Here is a 27,451-nt window from a genome sequence, read left to right on the forward strand (position 1 = left end):
GGCCATCTTCGCGCCCAAATTTCTCGTTGGCTTTTTCTAATTTTTTATTTTTATTATATTCTTAATTTCAAATGAATAAATTTGAAATTTCGAAAGGGTTAAACGTATTAAATGCAGGTCCAAATTTCGAAGCACGATAATGCTTTTAACCATGAGATAATTTGACATGGTGAGTTCATATTCTGAAATTAATAGACTAACAATTCAATTTTATTGCCGTTATTACCCAAAACCAAACAATTCTGTTTGTATATCACGATTCATACAATTCTGTTTATTGCAATTATTACATCATAAAAGTTGGATGCAAATCATGATAATTTTTTTAACAATTCAATTTTATTGCCATTATTACCCAAAACTATGAAAATACAATGCCACCACACATGCATTAATATACATATCCATCATATATAATTATCCCAGAACTAACAAGAACACAACAAAGAAAACCCATAAAAATCAAAAGCACATTTTTGTTTTTTTGTTTTTGTTTCTCACTCTACATTTTAGCTTTGGTAGCCTTGACATCCTCTCCAGCACTCCCTTCCTCAACAATACCAATCACCTTAGGCTGCCTCTTCTTCTCCTCAGCCAACTTAGGCACAGTGATCCTCAGCGCCCCATTCTCAAGTCGCGCCTTGATTCCCTCCAAATCCGCATTTCCCGGCAACCGGAACTGCCGCCAGAACTTCCCGGCCGTCCTCTCCGCCCGGTGCCACTTCTCACCCTCCACCTCCTCCTCCGCCTTCCTCTCCCCGCTGATCCTCAACACCCTGTTCTCTTCCACCTCAATCTTGATGTCCTCTCTCCTGAGGCCCGGCACGTCAAGTGAGATCACATGGGCCGTTGAAGTCTCCTTCCAGTCGGCACGAGCGAGTGCGAGAGTTTCGACGCCTTTGGGCACTGTTAATGGGGCTTGTTCCAGGATTCGGAAAGGGTCGTCGGCTGGAAGCATCATGTCCCAGAGGGTTCGAGTGTAGGGAATTAGTGCATTGGCTGTGAAGGGCATGAGTAGTGTGACCATTGCTACAGTTAGGACACACATGGTGAGCTTTGAACCAGCCATGAGTATAGAAATGGAGTTTTGTGACTAATAGGCTTGCAGATCAGAGAAGAATTGATATGTTGTTTTTGACGTGTTTTGTTGTTGCGTTGATGAGATGAGAGAAATGGGTTGGGCTTTATATAGGAGAAAACTTGAAGGGTGTGGGTGTTTCTGGATACTTCTTTTATATATATATATATATAGATATAGATATATAAAGTAGTTTCTAGAGGTTTGTAGTGGATTACTGGATTTGTAAATTCACATGCAACAGATGGTACACGATGCTAGAATGTTCACGAGAAAGAATGGGGTTGAACTCATTAATTACGGATCTAAATTTATGAATGATTGAATTGACGTGGCTTATGATCAATTGAGTAATGAGATGATGACATGTCATCAAATTTCACCTAACTGGTAAAATTCGATAAATAATAAAATAAGATAATACTTTTTTTTTTTCTTCTTTTTCTTTTTTTAATTAAAACAATTACGCACACACTCTACACTTCCACCGATATTAGGTTTAAATCCCAAAAAAAACCTCTCGTTTGGAAAGAAAGGGGTGATACCGTTGGACCATTTGGTTCTTTAGTAAATAAGATAATACTTATCAATAAAGACGTACACTGTCTTGGTTGAGAACCTAAAAACCTATTTTAATATAAATAGAGACTCGTATCAATATAGAACCCACGTCAACTCCCATTCACATTAAATCAGTTAAAATTGTATATCCATTCGTGCCATGACTAAGAATGGAAAACATTAATCATTTATTCTTATATTATGAAAGTGAAAAAAAAATACTCAAAAATGAATTAAAACATAATTTATTTTATAACATATTCTTTTGTAATTTTCTGAAAAAATATATCTCTAATACAATACTACTATCATATTTTTTACATGAACAAGCCTATGTTAGTTTATTTTCTCTCATTATATATTCTGATGTTTACTTCAACTAATTCACATAACACTTGCTTCCAAAAAAGAAGTTGGAACTTTATTTCTGTGTAATTTGGCAGCTATTCAGAGTAAATATGACATATTCTTAACCATGTTCAACTGAAAATAAATGAAGAAACTAATCAGCAGAATCATATGGAAAAAATAAAAATAAAAAAAGTTTTCATCATTATATAAAAACAGAAGGTGTGATCTGTGGGACATTGTATGAAGTTTCTCAAAACTATAATCAAGAGACAAAGATGACATTTGTAATCTTGTATACACTTACATGGATAGGAGAAAAACCTGAATCAACACTGACTTGTGGAGAGAGCTTGACATGAGTTATGGCAAACCATGGGAGGAAGTTTATTTCATGGAACATTAAGTTGCGGAAGCAACCAATCAGAGAGGAGATGGCAACAACAAAAACAATTCAGTTGCTGATGATGCTTTTGAATTTGACTATGCAAGCCAATGCACGCTCAAATTCACTATCTTCCAATGCAATTGTGAAGCGGCAAAAGCCAGGAATTCCAGTCCAGGAAGCGCTGTTGATGCATAGCCCAGTGGCCCTGTGGATGGCTTCCCTGATATTTGAATCATCCAGCTTGGTTTCAAAAGTGTTCGCATCTTCCTTGAGCTTAATGCTCTTGCCGAGATAGGCAGATGGCTTTGCCACCATGGAAACACCAGCACGAGCTTCAAGTACCTCCCATCCACAATTCTCTAGCGTCTGTTGCAATTGAGCAGCAAAATGCATGTCATGGAAAAATCACAAATAAGAAACCACTCCAAGAAAATTACAATGCACACACCAAGGGGCCCGATAACTCAGTGCAGAATTTTGAGTTCCAATACCAACATATATGCACTTGAATTAACTACCTTAATGTTTTGATGGGCATTTTACTTTTACTATCTCCAATTCAGCATGTTTCTCGCTTCTTTATGACCATACATGCAACATGTGTTCGCTTACTTTTTTAGTCTTTTTCTTATTGTCGAGAGAAAGGTTGTTTCCTCGACAGGACTATGTCAGCTGGGTACTTGCAGCACCACTTTCTACAAATTGCATTTGTTGGCTATGGAAAGGGAAGAAACAAATTGTTATGGTATTGTGCCACGACAGATGTCCTTTTGGCTCTATAACACTGCTAGATATTTCATGGTAAAAGAGCTGATTTAGAAGTCTTATGGGATAAAGTCCTCTTTTTATCATCCTAATAGATTTTATATTTTAGGAATCAGAAATTATGAAGGTATATTTGGATTCATCCAGGTGTGACAATAGTTTCATTTAGTGCCTGTTCTACTGGAAGCCACCAGAGACCGGAGGAGGAACTGAAACTAATTTTTTATGGGGTTCTCGATGCAAGCTAGGTTAGTTGGGTCAACATGGTATCGTAAATAGGTTATCAGAAACCACATAGGTAATATTCATCCATTCCTATTCTATCCAGGCTATCAGCTGATAGTGGGTACACTATCGAAGCAAAAATACAAGCTCTTCATGAAGGGTTATCACTTCTTATCAGAAACTTATTCTATGTGGCTCAGTGGCAATATTGTCAAGGCTGACCGGTGTGTGCTCATAGATAGGTTAAAGACATTTTATTTTCTCCCTTGGGTATAAGGCAACTGAGCATAAGATTTGTATTCTGTCAGAAGCCATAAAATAAAAGGCAGAGTTCACTTGGGTTTTAGGTTGGCTAGTTCTGAGACAAATTCCCTGGCAAAAGAGGGCTTAGTATCTTTTAGCACCCCAGAAGCAATTTTTTTCAAACCATTTAGGTATTCCTTCTTTGTACTTCTTTCTCCTATTTCAGTAAAATTAATAATTTATTCGGAAAAAGAAAGAAGAAAGAAAAGCAGAATAATGGTCCAGTAAATCACAATACATCTTCAACTAAAATCCAAAGGATCATTAGATGTTGTCATGTTAATGCAACTGAGAGTCGGTTGTTGCAGATTAGTTGCTTATTTTTCAAAAAGTTCATGCCATTGCTGAGATAGCTTAGCCAATCACAACAATATCCAACCATATTTGTCATATCTGGTTTGAGAAAAATAAAACTACCAAAAAAACCAAAAAGATAATTATGTTCTACGAATGGAAAACCATTTTTAGATTTAATACTTACCTCCTTCAAGTGCTTAGATCTAATTCCCAAAACCTTTTCCTGTTCTGCAATGGCATCCAATAAGTGTCCCGCTTTCTGTTCTGTCAGATCCAGCAGCTTCTTTACGGTGTATTTAACAGTGCTGTGAGGTTTGCTTAACCCTGAAAAGCTATGGAATGCATCAACCAAGAAAGGTTGGTTTAGAATCAGAAACCCAAAGGTCAGCCCTCCAGTAAGCATCTTCAAAGACAGTCCTCCAAGCAGAGAAACAGAGAAGGGTGGCTTGCCAGACCTATTCAGATTTGTTAAACAGCCTTCCAAATTCCAACCATCCCAGCCCTTAGAGTTAAACTCCAATCCAGAGAATGAAGTATCAATTACAACTCTTGCCCCATACTTGGCACAAATAGATAATATATTTTCCATCTCTTTGTTGCTGTAAAGCAAGCCAGTAGGGTTGATTGTTGGACCGGAAATGTACAGCCACGGTTTATTCAATTTCTCAAATAAACCTGCAAGAATCTTTTCTGTCAACTTAAACCCTTCTTCAGAGTGGGTAGGGATATTGACAATGTTTGCCTTCAGAAATTTGGCAGCAGATACATAATTCCCATTTGAGCCTGCTGGGAAGCACAAAGTTCCACCTTCTTGTATGCAGCAGAGGACTAATTTATTGAAAAGAGCTAGTGAGGAATCTGCATATAAAAATTCATTGTTGCTATCTGTTGGAAAACCATAGTTGCTCTTGATAAATTGTCCAATGCTTGTTGTCACATCAATTTCTGACTCCAACATGTTCTGTCTTGCAAAACTTTCAAAAATAGCAGCCTTAACGGGAGATGGGATAGGCAAAAAGCTTTGATCCACATCCATGTGAATTAGGGAAGAGGAATCTGCCTCAGTAATTGACAACTCAGCATGATTAAGGACCGAGATGGCAGAACTAGAGAATCCAATCATCTCACCAGCTTTCACCTTTTCACCTTCTCTCTGATAGGCAAATATTGAAGCGTCAATTTGAAAAATATACTTGCTTTAGAAGTTTAAAAAAAAAAAAAAAAATTACATAGGTTTCAAGGAGCTGCTGTAAATAATCAACAAGCAACAACCTGCAAAATGATATTTCTACTAATTTAAGGTGCCCATATAAAATCAAAGATGTCTTCATTTACATTACAAACTGAACCTTTTTGCTAAAATAAAAAAAAAACTGAACCTTTTTGCAGGCAATTGTTGCAGTTAATGATAGTGTTTTCTGTTTTCATGTTTCTTAAAGGTGTTGCAAAATATTAGGTAAAAAACTATCCCGTTTATGAAACATTGTACAGATACAAAGCCTTTTTTCAATTTTCACACTTGATGGTCAGGAAATTGGTCACCATAATTTGACGACTACATTCTTTTTTAAAAATGATGTGAAAGAACTTGGGAACCCTTCAATGGCAATGGAACATCAATGTAACTTCAGAAAAAAAAAATTTGCATTTTCAAATTTCTTTCCCTTTTTATTTTTGATAAATATCACACCAAATTTGTCCAGTGACCCCAGTAACCCGATTAGCATTTCATACAGTCCAAAGGAAAGAGTCAAACAATCAACGTGGCATATTCATACAACTATAAGATATTCAAAAGAATACTAGATAAATATCTGAAAAATTGAAGTGAGGCTGATTAACCTCTGTGGGAGGACGTCGATCAGCAAGCTGGAAAGATAAAAGCTCATGGAAGAGACAACCATAATAGTATTGACTAATCAGTGCAGTATTTCCTTCTAATAGTTCCACGGTCTTGGATAATGCTTTACAAATGGTCTCTTCTTCTGATATCACAAAAGCTACTTCAAGGTCTGAATAAACCTGTGAAGAGAATTAAGTCTTCAAAATTAGAGAAGTAATTTGATCAAATGAAATTGATAAAGAGGTGAATCCATAAATCAATTCAAGAGCTCTTGAATTTAGCTGATTACACAAGGGGTTGTACCAGTATCGTGTCCGTGTTGACGGACACTTGTTGGATACATGCAGATACGTGTCAATACTTCTTAAGAGTATCCAAATTTTGAATTTTTTTTTCTTTTTTCTAACACGTATTAGGTACTTCTCAGATACGTTGGCTATGTTTCCGATACTTTTCAGATACTTTGGGACACATATTACAAGTCATATAACTTCTTTCAAGTATAATATCATCGTATAATTGTTAAGAAAAGCTTAAAATCTCTTCAAAAAGAAGTCCGGGCATTTATATCATGACTAATTTAGTCTAAACATTATCCATGCATTCAATATAACTCTCAACTCCCAGGTTTTCTGTCATAATTTTTTATAAGGAAATGTTGGCAATAACATGACGAACAATTACTATTTTAAATTTATTAATAGAATATATATTTTAACTTTTCTACAAAACTACATTAGTATAATATATATTGATGCGTCCTTGCAGTATCTATAACCGTTTTTTAAGAATTTGTCACATGGCCGTATTCGTATGATGTGTCCGTATCCCATGCCAATGTCTGTGCCATGCTTCATGGGCCTAAACCCATCACCTGTCAAGACCAAGCTACCTTGATTGATCATAATAAGAAAAAAAAAAAAAAAAAAAAACATACCTGATTTTTTAATAAGCCACATATAACTGCTGCGTGTGACGGCAGAGGATTTCCTGCAAGATATTTCAAGACCCCATTGGAACCAGGGAGGCTGGATAGCTCAAAGTGGTCTGATATGTCTAAAAACAGTCGAGATCCAATTTCTCTTGTAGTATCTAAAAGGTGTTGAAAAGCAGAACTTGTAATCGCCTCAAAATGAGCCATCCCTGTAACCACCACCTGTGGCTTTAGCTTTTTTATCAGATCTATCATCAAGTCTGACTGACGTGGGGCTTCAATGACTGTAAGTATGTCTTCTGAAGGTTTATCAGTTTCTGTATTCTGCGACAAAGGAATATTTTTTAGTTAGTAATCACATATGCAGAAAAAATAGTCAACGACTTATGGCACATTTGGCATTGCCACGTGTTTATGTTCCAATACCTAGAAACAAGAATCATGTTTCTGAGTCTCATTCTGTTTTGGTTAAATTGCATTCACTATCTGTAGGTGCAAAATTTCGCTCAACCAATAATGACTGAGAAAAATAAAACAACTCACTCAAAAACAATAAAAATAAATAAGAACAATGTGTAGAGAAGTGTGGAATTGCTTGATTCTTTATTGGAGGTCTTAGCCTCTATTTATATACAAAAGATTGCAAAATTATGGTAGGACTCGCGTTGCTTGCCCTCCAATTCTTTCTATATAACCATTCTTTTCTAATAGAGTTCTTTCCATTGTTGAATTTTCCATACATAGAACTTGCCTTGTACAGAACTTCCTATCCGAATTTTCCTTCTACGGTAAATTCTTCAAATGGTAGGATTTGTGCATTCTTGGGCTGAATATATTTTGATCCGGCTGGGCTTGGGTAACAGGCCGGATGTTAAATACTCATATCTGGGCTGACGACAAGCTGGGCTGATGGCTTCTTGATTCGGCCTTGATGGAATGGTCTTAGGCTGTAAATACCCTCAACTTTGAGCATGATGGGCCTTATATGTCCTTGGCCTATAGATATGGGTAGTGGTGACGTGTGCGTTTTTTATTGGAGGGAGTTTTTTTTCCCTCCACACTTTGCCCCAAATTCCATTTTTAATTGAGTGACGGCTCCTATTAAAGAGGGAATTGAAACCGGTTTTCACTTTGCTTCAGAAACGGTTCGTGGCCTTTCGTTATTACTTCCGTCGCACAAGACTTTGCAAGAGTTACATTTGCCCTTGCTGCACTTCTGCGTCCTTCATTTCATCGCTTCCTTCGCTTTGTCAAGTTAGTCTCGCATCTTTCTCTTCAATCTTTCATTATGAGTACTTCATCTACTCCCGAACGTGTAGACCTTGGGGATTCTAAATCCACACCTTCATCTTCCCCCATTCGCATTAGGGCTCCCCCTCCTAGGGTTTCTACAGATCGCCCTTCGTTGAATCCATCAGGTACTTCCCCTCTTCCAACCGAAACATCCACCTCAGGCTCTGATTACGTTCTTACCCATGAAGAGAAGAAAGCAATCATCTCTATTCGCCGCATCAAATTCTCTATTGCTTCGGTAATGGAAGAATTTGATGTTCCTGAAGGAGTAGACATTGCAGAATATCCCGAGGGTGCCGATTTCACCTCCGGCGAGGGAATTGAGGAGGATGAGTTGCTTTTTTCTGTAGGGCACCTTAACGCCCTCCGATTCCCTCTTCATCCCTTCTATCATTTAGTTTTCAATAAGCTAGGTCTTGCCCCCCTTCAAGTAAATCCCAATTTCTTTCGCATCCTTTCGGCGTTGTTGGTGCGCCGGAAATTAGAGGCTCTGGATTTAACCCTTGCCGACCTTCTGCTTACTTACAATATATCTAAGCATGGGACCGAGCCTGGTCGCTTTTTTTTTACCTCTCCCCTTCATCAAAGGATATGCACGAACCTTCCTTCATCCGAAAAGAAATGGAAAGAAAGGATGGTTGTAGTTAAAGGGAAATGGTTCGTGTCCCAATCAATTGCGCTTCCCATTCCGCGCAAATTCGGGAAATTAGGTATAGAATATTTAACCTCCCTTCATACCAAGTGTTCTGGCTGTTTTCCTTGCCAAGTCTTAATATTTCGCCGTATTTATGAATTTCTTGGTGTTTTTTCAGCTACATTCCCGGCCTCCGCAGCAAGGAACAGACTTTCTTTTCTTGAGGAACGAGTCTGGAGTAACCCCTCGCCAATCGAGGACTTGCTAACTTCCTCCAACCTCAAGGACATTGCTTCCAGTGCCGTTGCTGCAGACCTCATGGACCTGGCTTTACCATCCTTTGACAGTTTCCCTATGACCGAGGAGGAGATACGGCGGGCTGAGGCTTTGAAAAAGAAAGCCGGAGATGCCCAACCCTTGGTCGTCATTGGATCAACTGAGGATGAGGTGGAGGTTGAGGAACCACCATTGAAGAAATCTCGCCTCAACCCCTCTTCCTCTGGCAAGGGCAAAGTCCCCTCTAAAAGCAGAGGGAAAAAAGCTGGGGAGGCTGAACCTGAAGATGAAGTCAGGGCCTTTGTTCTTGCTGAGACTGGAGCTCCTTGGACTCCTTCCTTCACCAGGGCTGACAGGTCAGTCCTACACTCAGGGGATTCTGTGGTTACAGACCCTTCAGCTGCACTGGCGGTGGCTCGAGGAATGTGGCTCCCAAAGGACGAGGAAGCCATCAGCCAAATGGGGCTGGAGCAACTACTCCCCTCTGCCCCAGTCCGGGCCATAGAGGTTCGCATTGCACCTTCAGAATTATGCTACTCTTGCTTGCTTGTGTTTCTATTTATGCTTATATTCGCTTCCCTGTTAAACAGAGTCTATACCACACCATGGCCCTCTGCGCCACTGCTGAAGCTCAATCCCTCTCCATCAAGAAGTTGGAAAAGGATCTTGACAATGCAGAAAAGAGAGCCACTACTGCCTCTACCAATCTGAAGATAGCTTCTGAAGCCAAGGATGCGTATAAGAGGCAGTTGTCAGCCTCTGAGGCTAAGGTGGATTCTCTTCAGGCCGAGGTTCAACGCCTGACCGAGGCTCTTACTACTTGCTTCAAGGCGGGGAAGCAAATGCAGGGGCGCTACTCCTGTCTGGCGCACCTGGCTAGTGCTAAGGCGTTCCGGTCTGGCTATAATCAGGGCTCAGGCCCTAAGACGATGGATCCGGACGCCTTTGACAAGCAGGTGGGGGTGCACTTCCCATATGATGAAGGGCCAGAGGCTTTAGAAGCTGAAATTCGCTTTGCCGAGATGGTGAAGGCACACCTGAAGGGTACTCCTAGCTCCCCTGCTCCTGCGGCTACCTCAAGTCCTAATGTAGTGGATGCTTTTGAATCTACTCCCTTCGATCCGAAGAGGAAGTAGAACTATGTATTTTGTTTTTATGAACAGCCTGTTTTGGGATAATGAATATAACTTTTCGTTTTAGGCTTGCCTGACTTGTTTTTGCTGTATGCTCTTGATATATTTCTCTGACTGGTAATGTGTTTAAACACTAAACATTATCTTTATACTTCGGATTTATGCTATCCGTGAAAATGCAAGGATTGTGGGAAGAAGGAGATCCTTTTAACAGTTTAGTTGATATCGCAGGATGAGTCGTATGGACAATGATTTAACTGGTAAATGAACCTTCCTCGCCTTCTACTTGCCTTCAGTATACATACTCTTTCCTTCTCATGTGTTCCTGATGTGGGGTGGAATATAATGAACTTATGACATATCCGCATACACAAGGTATTAAACACTTGGAGTCCGGGGGGAAGAGTTCTGATCTGAATAGGACACTTAGGGTCCGAAGTTGCCTCGGATACTCAGGATCCGAGGCGAATTATACATTCCCTGGTGTGGAGCCGGAGGGGGGTTTTGCCGAACCGAACACGTAGGGTCCGAGGCGAGATTTTCGCCGAGCCGAACACTTAGGGTCCGAGGCGAATGACCTATTCTCCGGCGCTGAGCCCGAGGGGGGGTTTAAATGAATCACTCCCCGGCGCTGAGCCAGAGGGGAGGTTTTGCCGAGCCGGACACTTAGGGTCCGAGGCGAGATTTTCGCCGAGCCGAACACTTAGGGTCCGAAGCGAATGACCTATTCTTCGGCGCTGAGCCCGAGGGGAGGTTTAAATGAATCACTCCCCGGCGCTGAGCCAGAGGGGAGGTTTTGCCGAGCCGGACACTTAGGGTCCGAGGCGAGAGAACTACTCCCCGGCGTTGAGCCTGAGGGGAGGTTGTGCCGAACCAGACACTTGAGGTCCGAGGCGAATGAATTACTCCCCGGCGCTGAGCCTGAGGGGAGGTTTATTTCATATTTTTCCTCAAATCACTTATTATGAGGCTGAAGACTCAAAAATGATAGGAGGCCAAGAAAGCGAGTAACAGTGGCTGTGAAGTTCTCCATTTGTCGACTTTAGAGACCTGCCTCCACTGATACTCCCTTCTTGGCAGCCAAATGTTGTGGACCGCGCATATATGAACCGCATTTATTCTCTATTTCTATCCGATGTGGGACATAGACTAAATTTTGTCAAAAAAGTCGGTGTAAGGAATGCCTCTGGTATTGAGCTTGACAGCTTTAAATACCAGTGGGCCCTCCTTACACCGTAATTAACTATTTGAATATTCCCATATATAACAGAATGTAGCACATACTGTTTTATCGATGTGGGATAGAAAGTTTTAAGCACAGGCCATAATTCATGTGTTTTGTGTCTTGTGTGCTTGTTGGTTTTTGTGCTTGTGTTTTGTTCGTTTTTGTTTTTGTTTTGTAAAAATCATTGTTTTGTGCGACTTGGCATGCGCATAAAAATTGCGTAATCATAGAGTTCGTATGACTCCCCATTTTTATAAAAAGAAAAAACAGAGGAGAGTGATATTGAATAGAGAAGCAAAATAAAGAAAAGTTTGGCTAACTGCGGACATATTCAGCCTTATTTGTGAAGAACTTATAGCAAAATTGACAAACTTAACTAATGGAAATACCTTTTCAGGTGTATTGCGTTCCAAGGACGCGCAATGGGGCGTCCGCCAGCTTCGGCCAAACGATATGCTCCTTTCCCCACTACTTCGGTAACTCTGTAGGGTCCGGTCCAATGAGGTTCCAGTTTCTTTACATGAGCTGTCTCCTGCTTCAACACCCAATCGCCTACCACAAAACTCCTGATCCTGACGCGTTTGTTATAACTGTTACACACCTGTTGTTGGTAGGCCGCGAGTCGAATTGCTGCTGCATCTCTCCTTTCGTCCACCAAATCAAGGCTATGTTCGAGTTGTTGCTCATTGTTCCCCTCCAGCACCAAGGATGTCCGAAGGGTTGGGATTATGGACTCGGTAGGAATGACAACTTCGGACCCATATGCCATAGCAAATGGGCTTTCTCCCGTGGGTCGTCTTGGAGTGGTTCGATAGGCCCAAAGCACTTGAGGGAGATTCTCGTACCACTTTGTCTTCAATTTCTCCAATTTTTTCTTTAAGCACCCGAATATCGTGCGATTAGTTATTTCAGCTTGCCCATTGCCTTGTGGATGACTAACTGCAGCCAACTTTTGCAAGATTCCATGTTCGCTAAAGAATTTCCTTGTACTTCTGTTATCGAGGTTCTTACCATTGTCCATTACGATGACTTTTGGTACCCCAAACCGGCAAATAATGTTGCTCCAAATGAAATGCTTTACTTCTTCGTGGGTGATGCTAGAGAAGGCTTCAGCTTCCACCCACTTGGTGAAGTAATCCGTAGCCAGAAGCACATGCTCCTTTTTGTCCATGGTTTTGGGCAATGGTCCTACTATATCAATCCCTCATTGGGCGAACGGCCATGGATTAGCCATGGCGTGCAAACCCTCGGCAGGTTGGTGCTTTATTGGACCATGACGCTGACACTTGTCACATCGTCTTGAGTACTCCTCGGCATTCCGAGCCAAGTGTGGCCAGAAATAACCTTTGGTCAGAATTTTGTGTGCAAGGGATCTTCCTCCGGAGTGGTTTCCACAATCTCCTTCATGAACTTGTTTTAGAATTGTGAGAGCCTCAGTAGGGGTTACACACTTGAGATAGGGACCGGAGAATGACCTTCGGTACAACTGGTTATTGATGATGGCATACTTAGCCGCGGTAAGCCTAAGCTCCTTGCCTCAGCTTTCTGATTCGGGAGAACCCCTTCCTTGAGGTAGGCTTCGATTGGATCAATCCAGCAGGGCTCGCGTGGTACTTCCGGTATCACCACCACCTCTTGCTGGGGATTAATGCTAGGTCCTTCGAGAACATCGATTGGAATAAGCCGAACCAATTCTTCATCTGAAGACGATGCGGCTGCGGCCAATCGATCTGCTTAGGCATTTTCATCTCGTGGTACCTGATGGAACTCGATTTGATCGAACTCTCGGATAGCACTCTCTACAGCATCTTTGTATGACTTCATACGTTCCTCCTTGGGAGAATATTGCCCTGTCACTTGATTGATCACAAGCTGTGAATCACTAAAAACTTTTAAACATCGTACCTGTAGCTGTTTAGCTAGCCGAAGTCCGGCGAGCATTGCCTCATACTCGGCCTCGTTATTAGTAGATGGGAAATCTAGCAGAATTGACTGCTGCAGCTTGGTACCCTCGGGTGTTGTGATGTCAATACCAGCCCCTGCCCTCTTCCGGTTGGACGAGCCATCAACTCGTAACTCCCAGTATGGCTCTGGAAGTGTCGGTTCCTCAGGTTGATCTTCGTACTCTAGTAGGAAATCCGCTACCGACTGCCCCTTGTGAGATACCTTCGGTGCATAGGTGATGTCAAAAGAGCTAAGTTCAATAGCCCATTTTGTAATTCGACCAGACAGGTCTGGTTTAGCTAGGATAGCCCGTATATGGTAATTTGTAAGTACCACTATGCTGTGAGACTCGAAGTAATGTCGAAGTTTCCTCTTGGCATAAATTAACGCCAGGATTACCTTTTCTGTCTTGCTGTACCGTGTCTCGGCATCCGTCATAGTTTTGCTTGTGTAAAAGATTGGGTGCTGAACCTTGTCTTCTTCTTTGATCAACACTGCACTTGTTGTTACAGCTGATACTGCCAGGTACAGGATGAGAGTGTCTCCGGGCGTTGGAGCAGAAAGGATTGGGGGTTTTGCCATGTAGCTTTTCAATTGATTGAGAGCTTCCTGCTGCTGAGGTCCCCACATATCTTTGTTTTTGGATCGAATAGCATCAAAGAAAGGTTTATACTTATCAGATAATCGGGATATGAACCGGCTAAGAGCCGCAATTCGGCCGGTTAGAACTTGCACTTCCCTGCGAGTTTTCGGTTCCTGGTTCTGTATGAGTGCCTTTGCCTGAGCTGGGCTTACTTCTATTCCTCTTTTATTTACGACGTGCCCAAGGAACTGTCCTGACGAAACGGCGAAGGAGCACTTGGTGGGGTTCAGCTTCATATTGTATCTCTTGAGAGTATCAAAGACCTCCTGGAGGTGCTTCGGGTGGTCCTCTTTCCGTATACTTTTAACCACCATATCATCGATATAGGCTTCAACTGTATTGCCCAGCAGATTACTGAAAATTTTATTGACAAGTCGCTGGTAGGTGGCTCCGGCATTCTTTAGACCGAAGAGCATCACTCTGTAGCAGTAAGTGCCCGTTTCTGTAATGAAAGCAGTTTTCTCCTCATCTTCAGGATTCATGGGAATCTGATTATAGCCAGAGTATGCGTCGAGGAATGTGAGCCTTTCATAACCCGTCGTAGCATCCACCATTTGATCAATCTTGGGCAGAGGAAAGCTATCTTTTGGGCAAGCTTTGTTAAGGTTGGTATAATCTACGCACACCCTCCATTTCCCATTCTTCTTTTGAACGACTACTACATTCGAGAGCCATTGTGGGTATTGCACCTCTCGAATGAATCCTGCTTGTAACAGTTTATTCACTTCCTCGGCTATTATGCGATTGCGTTCAGGTGCAAACCGTCGGTGCCTCTGTTTGACTGGCCTGAATTCTGGGTTAACCCTCAGACTATGGCATGAGACTGTAGGATTGATCCCCACCATATCTGAGTGATCCCAGGCAAAGACATCCGAATTGCACCGAATAACCCTGATCAATGCTTCCTTCTCTTCGGCGGTGCAAGATGAGCCAATGTAGGTGATCTTTTGAGGGTCTCCGAGGACTACCTCTACAGCTTCGAGGGACTCCTCGGTAGGTGCTTCAGCTTCGGCTTCTTCCTCTGCCTTGAGATACTTGGGCAGAGGATACTGTAGCTGCTATTTGATTGCGTCTTTGGGATTCGCCTCTGACTGAGGTGATTTTGACGCTTTCTTTGCTTCGTGTAGCGTTAGCATGTAACATTCTTTGGCAGCAACCTGGTCTCCCCAGAGGTCGATGACCTCCCTGCCATCCGGGGATAAACACCTCATTACTTGATGAAGTGTAGAAGGGACTCCATTCATACGATGGATCCAACCTCTTCCCATAATGAGGTTATAAGATGGATGAATCTCTGTCACGACGAAGTTTTCCTTTAGAGTTCTCTTTGCTGCAGTAACGGATAGATCGACCACCCCAAGCGGATTCACCTTAGTACCATCAAATCCCATTAGGGGGCCGGAAGTTGGCCTGATGGATGATGGTGAAATCCCCAACTGATCAAAAGCTGTTTTTGTAATGATGTTGGCGCTACTTCCCGAATCTACCAGCACTCTCCTGATCATGTAATTCGCTACCAGGAGGCTGATGACCAAGGGGTCCTCATGCGGGCGCTGGACTCTAGAAAGGTCATTGTTACCGAATCCAATGTTGATGCTGCCTGGTGCAACTGTGTTTACCGAAGACAACCTGCGTAACTTATGAGCCTCTCGCAGCCTGGATCTGTACAACTCTTCAGATTCTTCATCATCCTCTGACCTTCCGTGTATAGCATGGATAACCTTTACCTGACCGCTCTCTACCCGTCGAGGGTTAACCTCCCGAGGTCTTACGTGCTCCTTTGTGGCGAGATACTCCACCAATTCTCCTCTCGCTATCATGCTTTCTACTTGTCGCTGTAGGGACCTGCAGTCATTGGTGGTATGCCCATAATCTCTATGGTAGGCACAATGTTTGCTTTTGTCCCTCTGCTCCAAGGGTTGCTTCATGGGCTGAGGAGTTGCGAACCTCGTCTTATTCTCTTGGAATAGGCGCGCCAAGGTAGTACGGAGAGGGGTAAGCCTGTCCTCTGTCCTTCGCCTTTTCTCAGACGCTTGGGTGACTTGTGTGGCGGTATGAGGGACCTTCTGCATCCTTGTGCTCGCAGCTTTCTCTCGAGACTTGTTTTCCACCGTGACGAGGGTAGCGTGCTGTGCACGGTGGGCTACGTTTTCCTCCAACCGGATGTAGATTTGTGCCCTAGCGTTCAAAGTCTGCATATCCGGGGGGGAATATTTGACTAAGGATGTGTGAAACTTGGTTCCCTGGATCATCGCCAACTTAAACGTTTCGATTGCCGTGGCAGGATGGCAATCTGCTATCTCCGAGGCCTCCATGTTAAACCTGGATAAAAAATCTTGCAAAGTTTCTCCCTTCCTTTGCCTTATGGTGAAAAGGCTGGCGATACTTTTCTTCTGCTTCTTATTTCCGCAATACTGGGCTAAGAACATGGTGCACAAGGTCTCATAGTCAGGGATAGACTTGTGTGGCCTATTCCTGAACCATTCTAACGCTGCTCCGGTTAAACTGGTAGGAAAAACCTTACACATCCACGGATCGTTATGATCGTCCAGTGCCATCTTTTGCGCATAATGATCAAGATGCCGAGAGGGGTCTCCTGCCCCATCGAACTGGGTGAAGGATGGCATAGTGAACTTCTTCGGCCTCTCCACAAGGTACACCTCGTCAGTAAAGGGGGTCTTGACCAAGGAATTCTTGTGCTCTCTAGCCATCTCGGCTGGTGTCTGGACTCTCAAGAGCTTCTTTTCGTCGAAGGCATCTTGTACACGTGCGCCATCCGGAACGCCATTGGACCATACCATAAGCCTACGGCTGGACTCGGCCTGTTCGTCCTGAGTGCGATGCGGGAGATTATCCGAAGCAACCGCCTCGGACCTCGTCCCTTGCTTTTGCTGAACCTCACTAGGTCGAGCCCCGTTGGGTGGTGTCTCGTTGGCTGGAGGCTCGTGAACCGGAGGTAAATTCCGGGTGGGAGGTGGTGCCGCAGCATCGCCTGGTGGTGGTTGTGGCGTTAGCCTGGCCATGGCCGTGTGCAGTGTATGAGTCTGCTGCTGAAGCGCAGCTATCTGGGCGACACTCGTATCGTTTGCTTGCCGGAGTGTCTCAAATTGGTGCAAGAACTCTTCTCGCATCTTTTGCATCAATTCTATCTGTTGATTCATTACTGACTCTCCGTTTGACATTCCAGACACGATTAAAGGATTTAATTTGAAGAACAAGTGGGAGTATATTTCTATACGGTTCCCACAGACGGCGCCAAAGTGTAGGTGCAAAATTTCGCTCAACCAATAATGACTGAGAAAAATAAAACAACTCACTCAAAAACAATAAAAATAAATAAGAACAATGTGTAGAGAAGTGTGGAATTGCTTGATTCTTTATTGGAGGTCTTAGCCTCTATTTATATACAAAAGATTGCAAAATTATGGTAGGACTCGCGTTGCTTGCCCTCCAATTCTTTCTATATAACCATTCTTTTCTAATAGAGTTCTTTCCATTGTTGAATTTTCCATACATAGAACTTGCCTTGTACAGAACTTCCTATCCGAATTTTCCTTCTACGGTAAATTCTTCAAATGGTAGGATTTGTGCATTCTTGGGCTGAATATATTTTGATCCGGCTGGGCTTGGGTAACAGGCCGGATGTTAAATACTCATATCTGGGCTGACGACAAGCTGGGCTGATGGCTTCTTGATTCGGCCTTGATGGAATGGTCTTGGGCTGTAAATACCCTCAACTTGGGCTTGAGCATGATGGGCCTTATATGTCCTTGGCCTGTAGATATGGGTAGTGGTGACGTGTGCGTTTTTTATTGGAGGGAGTTTTTTTTCCCTCCACACTATCCTTTCCGAGTCTCATTGTGCAAAGTTGGGTAGTACTTTTCTTTTCATGTGTTGCACTCTTTCAGCTTTTTTATAATTACTGAAGAATTATGAATCAAGCATAGGTGTTTTATTCTCTTTCAAACAGTAGACTATTCAAACCTCAGAGCATTCAGATGCACGTGCTTTGCACCAGATGAGATGATGATTAGTGGGTCAAGTCCAGTGTGTGCTACATATGGTATTTTCAATATACATTGTATAAATTTATGGACCAGCCAAATGAAATCAATATAAAAAGTTGATTGCCTTGAATGCAGTCTTTCAAATAAGAGGCAACAGTAGCAAGGAAAAGGCTACAAAAATGATAATTTACTAGCCAAAAAAATAAAAGAAAAAAGAGTGAGACATAAGAAGTGAAAAAAACAGACGAAGTCGGCCTCTCCCTCCATCAGATGTAACAGGTGGGGAACAAGTGGGACCCCCCATTTGTTGCATCTAATGGAGGGAGATGCTTAATTAGTATATCAAGACTAATACTTCCCATAAAAAGATGTAGCAAGACTATCACACATGACATTGCTACAACATAAAACAATGGGTCATAAAGCCGTGAGGGAACCCCAAAACAGACTATTGTTGACTGTGATGGTGGATACTGACAAATAGTATCAGAGCAAATGCCCAACTGGAAGTGTGTGGACTTGAGTTGTGCAGGTGGGGCAGCGTCTTAAGGCGCACACGTGAAGACAAGTGTCTACACACCATATGTTAACAAGGCATTTTAAAGCCATGATGGGGACCCCCAAAGCAGACAATATTGTTGACTGTGATGGTGGTTCCTAATACATTAATACCACTACACATGAGGTTACGTTAATTAATTTCATTTCTGCCCAATCTTTCTTATTTAGTTTTTTTTTTTTGGTAATGGAATGATATTTAAAGGATGTCATTTTCCTTAAGAGAAGCACCATATTTTTTGCAATTTTCTTCACAAGGAAGACAGAAACTTATGCTGGTAGTACTGGAATGATTTGGAAGTAATACTTATGATAATATAAACTTAAATCCACTTTTCTAACATAAAACACTAAAAAGATTGAAGAATGGATGTCTAACAGCATCGCAAAGATAGCATACCTCAATTGTCAAAGATGTCAACCACTGCTTGGGTAGGTATCTGGTCAGATGTTCGTCAACAATGGCAAGACGTGGCGAGAATAATCGAAGAGCATTCTCAATTGTCACAGCCCTTGAAGGAAATATAATGACATTCTGGAACAATGAGGACACGCAAATCAGGAATACACCTTACTTTATGAACTACGAAAAGTAAACTAACAAATCAGATGTACTCCTGAAAAAGAGGAAATGTTGTTCATTTAGAAAGGTTTATTTTGAAATATACAAAACAAAAACTTGGAGATACTTACCTCTATTAGATTGTAATTTGTCAACAATATTTTTGCAAATTTATACAAGTCATATTTTCAGCTTATATATAAAAGTAAAGGGAGAGCCATACGGCAGTGCTTGCTTCAAGCACTTAGAAACCAGAAGATATTAAACACCTTTGTGTCTACATAACAACAATGCACGGATGCGGAAACCCATCCAGTTTGATGAAAGATGAATCAAACCATGCATCAACACATTACTAAACCATGTGCTTTTGCTAAGACCACAGAGACTATACATATAAACAATATGTGGAGACACAATACAAACCTTCTGGTTTTTCCTTTGGAGTTGTCATTTGCAATATAGTATGATGATAAAATCAACATAGTATAACAAAAGTAGCCAACAAGATTTCAAAATAGCTATAATAGATGATCAACTGCTATTACATGAACATCTATTTATATATGCACATATCATTACTTTGTTTCTCTTTGTTGATCACTTGAACGCGGAGAGCAGACCTAGAACTACTGGAGGAATGCTTGATGCAAGACAAGCTTTGAGGAAGGTTCATAGTTTTTATTATATATTTCCTCCAACTAGACTACACTCCAACATGCACCTTTTCCCTCAGTGCATCAATCCTTCATAATTCTCTCAATTCTTTCGACTTTATGTAAATTATTATCTAAACGATTTAAATGTTTAGCCCATGTATAGGAATTTTTTTAATTTTTTCTCTTCATAAAATATTTGCTTGGAAGTGTAGCCATAGAATTGCTACCAGTTCCAATTCATCCGTCAATGGGGAAGGAAAGTGAAGGTTAATTTTTCTACCATTCGGTCCTTTACTTTTCTAATCTCTCTGCAAATGTCACCCCTATAAATATTACAATAGTCTATAAACTGTGTTTCAGGACTCATGTATTGAATCCAATTGTCACTCATACCACCTTCTGGAGACAACGCTGGATATGAAACCCATGATACACTGCGTACCCTTTCCATTAAGCCAAGAATGTTTTTGAGTGGGTGTCAGGTTTAGTGCATTAGTGACCAGTGTATGAATAAAACTTTTAAAGCATCAGAAAATTCATTTGCTTCAGTCAAACATTGAATAAATAAAAAGTTCTTTGTTTTATTAATTTTCAATTCTCAAATCATGTCTTCAAATCCCTGAAAGATGTCTGGACTTTTTACTTTATAATTGGTGCCAAGCTAGAAAATAACTCAAGGAGGTTTGTTTTGTGCCAATTGTTTTGTCTAAGCTATATGTACTGAATTGTGCGTACATGTCTATCTCATGGAGTTTCAACTAAATAATCATTAATGAGCTCCATCAGGTAGAGACCCTGCAATTGGGGCATTTGCCCCAGCTTTTCTTTACTCAACATGGCCAATAAGATACTTGAGCAGAGACAGCTCACAAGCATCTATAATAGAAACAATAGATGTAAACCATTGGATTAATTGAATCATTTATAAAGGGAAATAAAATGCTAAGGAAATGCATTGTTAGAAGATGAGTTCAAGAGATAATTGTTTCTTACATTGGCATTAAGTGGAATATGGTGGTAAGTTTTCATAAAGCCAGCAATGAGATTGCGAAATCGTTTACTTCCAGTTGGTGGTTCATATGGAAAAAACAAATTCTCTTTCAAAACACTGGCAAGATAAGCCAGGAAAGGGATCTTTTCATCAGCGACAGAATCATCCTCGAAAGACAAATCCAAAGAATTGTTGATCTCATGGAACCCATTTTTGAGAAATTCAAAAATTACCTTAACCTGTCAGTTTACCACAATCAGTATACATATGATTTCCTGCCCCTTCAAATTGTATAAACACACATAATGTTGAATACAGACTAAGTTCAAACCTGATGTGGATGACGAAGTTGACAACTGTAAACTGATAAAGCATGAGAAATACGACCGCCAGCCTTTCCATAAGCCCATGCCGTTCGGGCACAAATTGGCTGATCTCCAACAAGCCCCATGAAGAACTCAAAACGGTGTGGACTGTTCTTCTCAATTTCAACTAAGGCTGAAATATCTGTGTCAGCAGCCTGCAATAAGAGATTTCAGGAAGAGTACATTTTTTATGGAAAAGTTCTTTTTTCCATGAAAGGAGGGGTTTACTTGCCTGAATAACTTTCGTCTGCCAAAGCTTATTAACACTGAGACCACGGCGTTCAAACAAACGTTTACAAACACCTTGTCCAGGACGGCCTCCCATATTAAAGATCATAATTCCCATAGGCTTGATGACAGCAATTCCTTCTTCAACTGCCCTGGCAATTAGACCTAAGCCAAACTGATCCTCAACAAAACCCTAATAAGAAGAATAGTTATAAAATTAGATCAATATAGTAAAGGTAACAAATCTGTTCCATCTTTCAGTAACCCAGAAACAAAGAGAATGGCACATTGATCAATAATGTTGCATCAGGCATGGAGCGTTAAGGAAGAGGAGTAAAGTATGCATAAGTCATGACTCAATGCATATAAGGCTATTTATAGCACATGAAACAAGAACCATACCAATAATTAAAATTAAGACCTTAGCAATATATTTAGGAAATATTTTTTTGGATTCAGTATTTCTCAATCTCTTTCACACCTGCCGCAACAAATTGACCTTGGCCAAACACAATTGAAGCCCTAATTAGAGAAAAACAGAAAAAAAAAAAATATATATATATATATATATATATATATTCATCTGACAATGTAGAGAGAAGGAACATTATGTACATCAACATAAATTCGTCAGCCCCCTAAATGGCCTAAAATATATCATCTACAAGGGCCTGGAATTGGCATATTTAAGACTGAGATCTTAACGAGCAAGCATGAAATGGGCCCATGTAAAATATTGTTTATAGCAATTAATTGTGTAAGTAAGACAAAGCTCTTTGGATTCATTGTTCATCTATTTCTCCCTACCAGTCCTACCCCACATGCAGTCTCTCTTTCTCATTTACACGAAAGGAGGAAAATGTCACAGTTTGTCGAGTTATTGAAATTTTACCTTGCATTGGTTCTCTTGATTGGTTTTAACTTTTTTTTTTCCTGGAAAACAACTCTCATAAAGTTGGAGAGTCTTGAACCCTTCAACTTCCGCTTTGAAAGGAAATAAGATACCACTAGGTCACATGCCTTGTATTAATCTTAATGTTAACTTTTGTGAAAATCTTATATTCAAGTGACAAAAATTGAATCAAAAATTCAGATGAGTGAAATCACATGTAACCACAAACAGTACTACGAAGAGTTAAAATGCTAGCAGTGTCCAGCGCCCAGAGATGGCCTACATATTTTTCTTAAACAAAGTGAATTTATTAAGTAATTTAGAAGCATAAAATTACAAAAGAGGGAAGCCAGTAAGATTCCTAGGCATGCAGACTTGAAATGCTTATAGAATAACAAAATCTAAATATTCACAAAGTAACATCAAAATGACTAGAATATCTTCCAACCTGAAGTGCACAATAGTTACTCAACGAATGAAGAAACTCCTCGCTTGCATTTTCTGTAATCATCTTGGACATTGCATCTGGATTTGGGTTAAGAATCTACAGAGAAAACATAACACAGTGTGATTACACAAACATAATCCTTCCATTGACTGTCAAATAACAATGGGATGGACTACAAAAACTTCCACCATGTTAAAAAAAGATAAGAGTATAAATTCACTCATTAGAGTCCCTAGAAAATATCATAGAAGAGATGGCAATACCTGAGGTATGCATCCAACTATTCGTTCAAGTTCTATGTGATTATCTCTACAGTAAGCTAGCAAATCGGATTCATGAAATTCCACCCTATCCAGTAGAGTTTTCTTCTCCTCATCATAGACAGGTTGACCATTTTCATCCAGAGCATTTAGATATAAGTTTATCCAAGAAACCTTTATGGCTCTCGGATTGATATCAAGGCCATACACCTGTGAAATATTATTCAGGCACTATTTAGAAAGCTCCCAAAGTAGACAGTAAAAAAATTGATCAACAGTTTAAAAAATTAAATCTAATTTTCATTAAAGATTAGATGCAATAAATTTTGTTTTCCCGTTAAATAATTAGATGCAATAAATTGCCACTCTGTTCCATAAATTTTGTTACTTCTATTATAAAAAAAAGACACTTGCATGGGAAGAATCATTTAAGCATCATCAATTTCTACGTTGGGAGGATAAGAACCATAAACCTTCAAAGGCAACCACTTCTCAGCAATGGCAATGGATATCCATCCATTTCCACAACCAAGTTCAGTAACTGTTTTGTCCTTGAAAATAGAGTCCGGATGCCTATTCAGTCCCTCATAAAAAGTGAAGGACCAGTCCTCTGGGATAAAAATGCTAGGAATCACCATCATTGTCAATTTCTTCCTTCTCTGGTAACCTGAAATGGGCAAAGAAAATTTTCCATGCAGCTGATATGAGAAGCACATTAAAAGGAACATTTTAATACTTGTAATGCTCTAAAACAGCTTTCAAACCCGCTATTGCTTGCAGGGAAAAAGAAGCAACTAAAAAAACATGTTTATGTGGTAGGAATAGCTTGATCTCAATTTCGAAATTAAATGAATATACAACCACGGACTTGAGAATTTGATGATGTGCTACCATTTTCAAAAAACAAAGAAATGCGGAAGGAGTTTAAAACTTCTTCTATTAGCTGCTTCCCCAAAAAAAAAGAGGTGCCTGTGGATTTGCTGGTTGATAAGTCTAGGGAGAGGTGTTCATAAGTTGTTGGCAAAGATATCAGTCCAGAGATGAAAAGGATGGTGCAGATGGTGTGCATGCAACTCCAAATGTGGTCATGGCGACCAAATTAAAGCTTGGAATTCAGGGTAAAGCAGAGTATCCGCTCATTGAGAAAATTTATAATCCACGGTCAATTGGATCTCTTTCTGTAAATCATGGGTTGTACTCTTTTTTGTACTCAAGGGGGGCGAAGGGGAGATGGGAGAGGTGGATGTTAGAGTTCACCAATAAGTTTTTAAGTGTCTGTTAATGGATGCTCTAAGGTTTTTCAGTAGTTCAAGGGGACTTCGTTATACAACTCTTTTATCATGATGCTTTGCAGAGCTCTAGCAGGAGGTCTGCTGAGGGACCCGCACTTTGGTCCTAAGTAATAGAGGCAGTCTGGCAATGTCAATAAGCAGAAGTGTTTTTTTTTTTTAAAGGGCTTTCAAGGAGATATCGAGATACCATTGAGGACATCATATGTGCTAGACTGTTTTAGGGGTTGAAAGTAAACATGGGATAAGGATTAGTTGATTCCAGGATTGAGGATGTTGATGGTTTCTAAGAATCTGTTACAACTACACTGTGGGTTCTCTTTGATCCTCTCATCTATTTTTGCCTTTGGGGTTGGCCTTTATATTTAAAGCAGATCAGAATTCAGTTGGATAACCAGACGAGATTTGCAGGTTGGAAGAAGAAATCAAGAAATAATTATCAAAAGGTAGAAGAGTGGCACTCATTGTCTCTATCTAGCAAATGTATTTCGTGTCCATTTTTCCTACTTTGATTTTGGTGACTGATTGTTTAGGGAAGCTTCAAGGATTCGGTGCACAAGGGAGTGTGGTTAACTTTTCATGGTGGGCAGGGCATAATGTATTCTCCTTTTGATGTTGGGGACTCGAGTTAGTCCAAAAATTGAATTAAGCTTTGAAAGGAAAATGGTTCAGGGATATGGTTCAGGGGGGATAACATGTAGAGACAATTGGTCACTTGTGACCATGGCGAGGGAGGAAAAGGTTGTATTTCTAAAGAGGTGTGAAGGCCATATGCAGTAGTGGTGGTCAAACTTCAAGGCTATTAGGATTGGGATGATTTTTGAAGTATGTGTCTCAATGCCTGGCAGTCAAAAAGTTTGCTTTAGGCAGAATTTGTGGTTTAAAGATGCATCTCCTAAGGCAAATCATCTTTGATATCTTCAATATGGTAGAGGGGTTTACATTGCAAAACTTTTGCGATGTGGCAATGTGAGACTTTAGAAGGGATGCTCTAAAGGAATTCCAAAAGCATAGGATAATTTTTTTATTATGTTTTTTTTCTCCTGAATAGCATAGGATAAGTTTCAAAGACAAAGTATCCCCATAAACTCAGAATCTCAGTTCTGCCTTATTTGGTCTAACTGCAAGATAATTAGAGCAGAAACTAAACTCATTTCAAAGAAAATCTCATTCTCTAGAGCACTAAAAACAAATAACCAACACGAGGCAATCAAACAAATTATCTGCACTTTAAAGATTGTACCACATTCATCAACTGCTTACAGTTTCCCTGGCCTCTGATTTTCAATATCATCATAACAATTCTTTAACCCTTATTCCCATCCCTCTCTTCTAGATGACATGCCAGTGTTATTTTCACTGTGCTAACAGCTTTACCATTGCAACGAAGCCTGTCATCATAGTCAAGGCCCGTTAATTCGAAATCAAGCTCAATGTCTAAGTCATATTCATCGAGATCAAGGACAATGGCCTCCAAAGAATCACAACAATGGAATTGGTCCATTGGAATGATAAACAAAATAACCCGTGGAAGGAAATGACAAGTTATATTACGAATATGGCAAAGAAAATTTTGGGGGAAACCAAAGGGATTAAATGTTGCCTTGAAAAGATAAGACCATATAAATGTGTGATAAGATCTATGCCTCAGTAGACGTACGTGCATGTGTGAACTTGAGAGTTCGTTCTTGATTAGACTTGAAATAGGGTAATCAAGTGTAAACATAAGAGTTCTTGAAAAACTCAACTTGAAAAGATAAAGAGTTCTTGAAAGTTTGACTGAAAAAGATAACTTAACAGTTGTTGGAAATTTGACTTGAAATTGATGAAGTTTCCTAAAGTAGTACAATAACCCACTCATCATTTTAAGTTATAACCATTTTTATATAGGTCTTATGTCATTTTCCAAAATTTGAACTTGCATTACTGTTTAGCACCCAATTGCAGAACAATTGTCCCAATTCTAAATCCATGGTGTGTGTGTGTGTGTATATATATATATATATATATATATATATATATTCAGATTATTATTTAGCACCCAAAACCAGAACAAATGTCCCAATTCTAAATTCATGAACAAAAAAACAAGTTTCATTGTATCATTGTAGTACACACATGTGCGCATATATATATATAAAGAGAAAGATAATTTATTATAGAGAAAATATTACTGAGAATTGGATGAGAGGGAGAGAATAAACCTTCATATTGCTCAATATAGATGTCTTGGATTCGGAAATGGAAGGTCTGGAGGCATTGCTCAGAGGCTTCCTTGGAATCGAACCGTTTCTGGAGATCAGACAAGAAGATCCGAGCTTGGACTCGGGTGATCGGGTCCTCGAGCCTCTCGAGCAGTGATCTGAAAGCAGCGTACGCAGAGTCACCGGACTGCTCACACTGCTTCAAGAACTCATCCATTGATGCCCACAACAACCCATTCACTGCCATTACTGCTCCCTACTATTCAGCAACAAATTTAGTGTCTGTAGAGAGAGAGAATTCTCGAGAGAGAAAGTGAGAGATGTTTGGATGTTGAGCTACAGAAAAAATGGAGGAATTTCCCGGTTTCTTGTAGTGCTGTGGCAATAGAGTAATGTTAGTATATGGTCGACCCGTGACAGTTTTCATGAGCTCGCCTTTAAATTTACATTAAAAAAAACACAGTAATGCACAATTACATCACCACGTAAGCCTATTCAAGTAAACTTCAAGTTTAATTTTATTAAATGAAATCAACAGCAAAATTATATAAGAGTTTGATTCGTTTTAAATCAATTTTGGTACGAAATTTTAATATATAACTTTTTAACTATTCATTTTTAAATTGTTAGATGAGCCCAAATGGTAGTGATTCTTTACGTCAGTAATTTGTTGTTGCAAGTAAAATTTGTTATACATTATACTCAGATGGGAATTGAAATGTGTACAAATGGGTGGATATGAAACACTGTATCACAGTTTAAACTTTTAAATGAATAATCAATTGTCCATCCATTATAATTGATATCAGAATTAGACCCAATTCTTAAATCATTTTTGCGCCAAAACTCCGACCCAAAATCGAGTCTTCTTTTTAGATGGCAAAGTTACCTGACCACAATGAGTGCATTATTGCATTGGGTAAAAGAAAATGTTATAAATGGGAGCATCTTACATTTGTACACTTTTTACAATAGCACCAAATTTACGACCGAATATTCGGACACTAGTTACGTACCCCTCTATATATATATATATATATATAATCACCATAAAAAGATAGAGAGCTTATGCGTCTATGACAACCACCATGAGGTCGA

At 40.2% G+C, this 27,451-nt stretch overlaps 2 protein-coding genes across 2 annotated transcripts; both read right to left on the reverse strand.

Annotated features, from left to right (window-relative positions):
• Positions 1-313: 313 nt before the first annotated feature.
• On the reverse strand, positions 314-2,035 carry LOC132299459 (22.0 kDa class IV heat shock protein-like). The gene has a single exon (XM_059796073.1). It carries the CDS (start codon positions 1,067-1,069, stop codon positions 503-505), a length of 567 nt encoding a protein of 188 aa, XP_059652056.1. The 5' UTR covers positions 1,070-2,035; the 3' UTR covers positions 314-502.
• A 135-nt stretch (positions 2,036-2,170) lies between these two features.
• LOC132299458 (methionine S-methyltransferase-like) lies at positions 2,171-26,708 on the reverse strand. The gene is made up of 12 exons (XM_059796072.1): positions 26,354-26,708; positions 23,334-23,527; positions 22,864-23,070; positions 22,601-22,696; positions 21,265-21,453; positions 20,999-21,187; positions 20,670-20,906; positions 18,856-18,990; positions 6,746-7,066; positions 5,808-5,987; positions 4,150-5,118; positions 2,171-2,741 (listed from the first exon to the last, which is right to left on the reverse strand). The coding sequence occupies exons 1-12, from the start codon at positions 26,598-26,600 to the stop codon at positions 2,442-2,444; spliced, it is 3,264 nt and encodes a 1,087-aa protein (XP_059652055.1). The 5' UTR covers positions 26,601-26,708; the 3' UTR covers positions 2,171-2,441.
• Positions 26,709-27,451: the final 743 nt, after the last annotated feature.

Source organism: Cornus florida, unplaced genomic scaffold (assembly GCF_030987335.1).
Source record: "Cornus florida cultivar Cherokee Brave unplaced genomic scaffold, ASM3098733v1 CherokeeBrave_3.0.0_Hap2_Chr03, whole genome shotgun sequence".
Classification (NCBI taxonomy): Eukaryota; Viridiplantae; Streptophyta; class Magnoliopsida; order Cornales; family Cornaceae; genus Cornus; species Cornus florida.

Bases quoted from the DNA above. Each gene is read 5' to 3' on its own strand.
- LOC132299459 (XM_059796073.1), bottom strand. From the start codon at position 1,069: ATGGCTGGTTCAAAGCTCACCATGTGTGTCCTAACTGTAGCAATGGTC.
- LOC132299458 (XM_059796072.1), bottom strand. From the start codon at position 26,600: ATGGCAGTGAATGGGTTGTTGTGGGCATCAATGGATGAGTTCTTGAAG. The intron at 18,991-20,669 runs GTAAGAAACAAT...TCATTGTTCCAG, and splicing joins ATATTCCACTTAATGCCAAT to AATGTCATTATATTTCCTTC. The intron at 2,742-4,149 runs GTAAGTATTAAA...CAATTGCAACAG, and splicing joins GATCTAAGCACTTGAAGGAG to ACGCTAGAGAATTGTGGATG.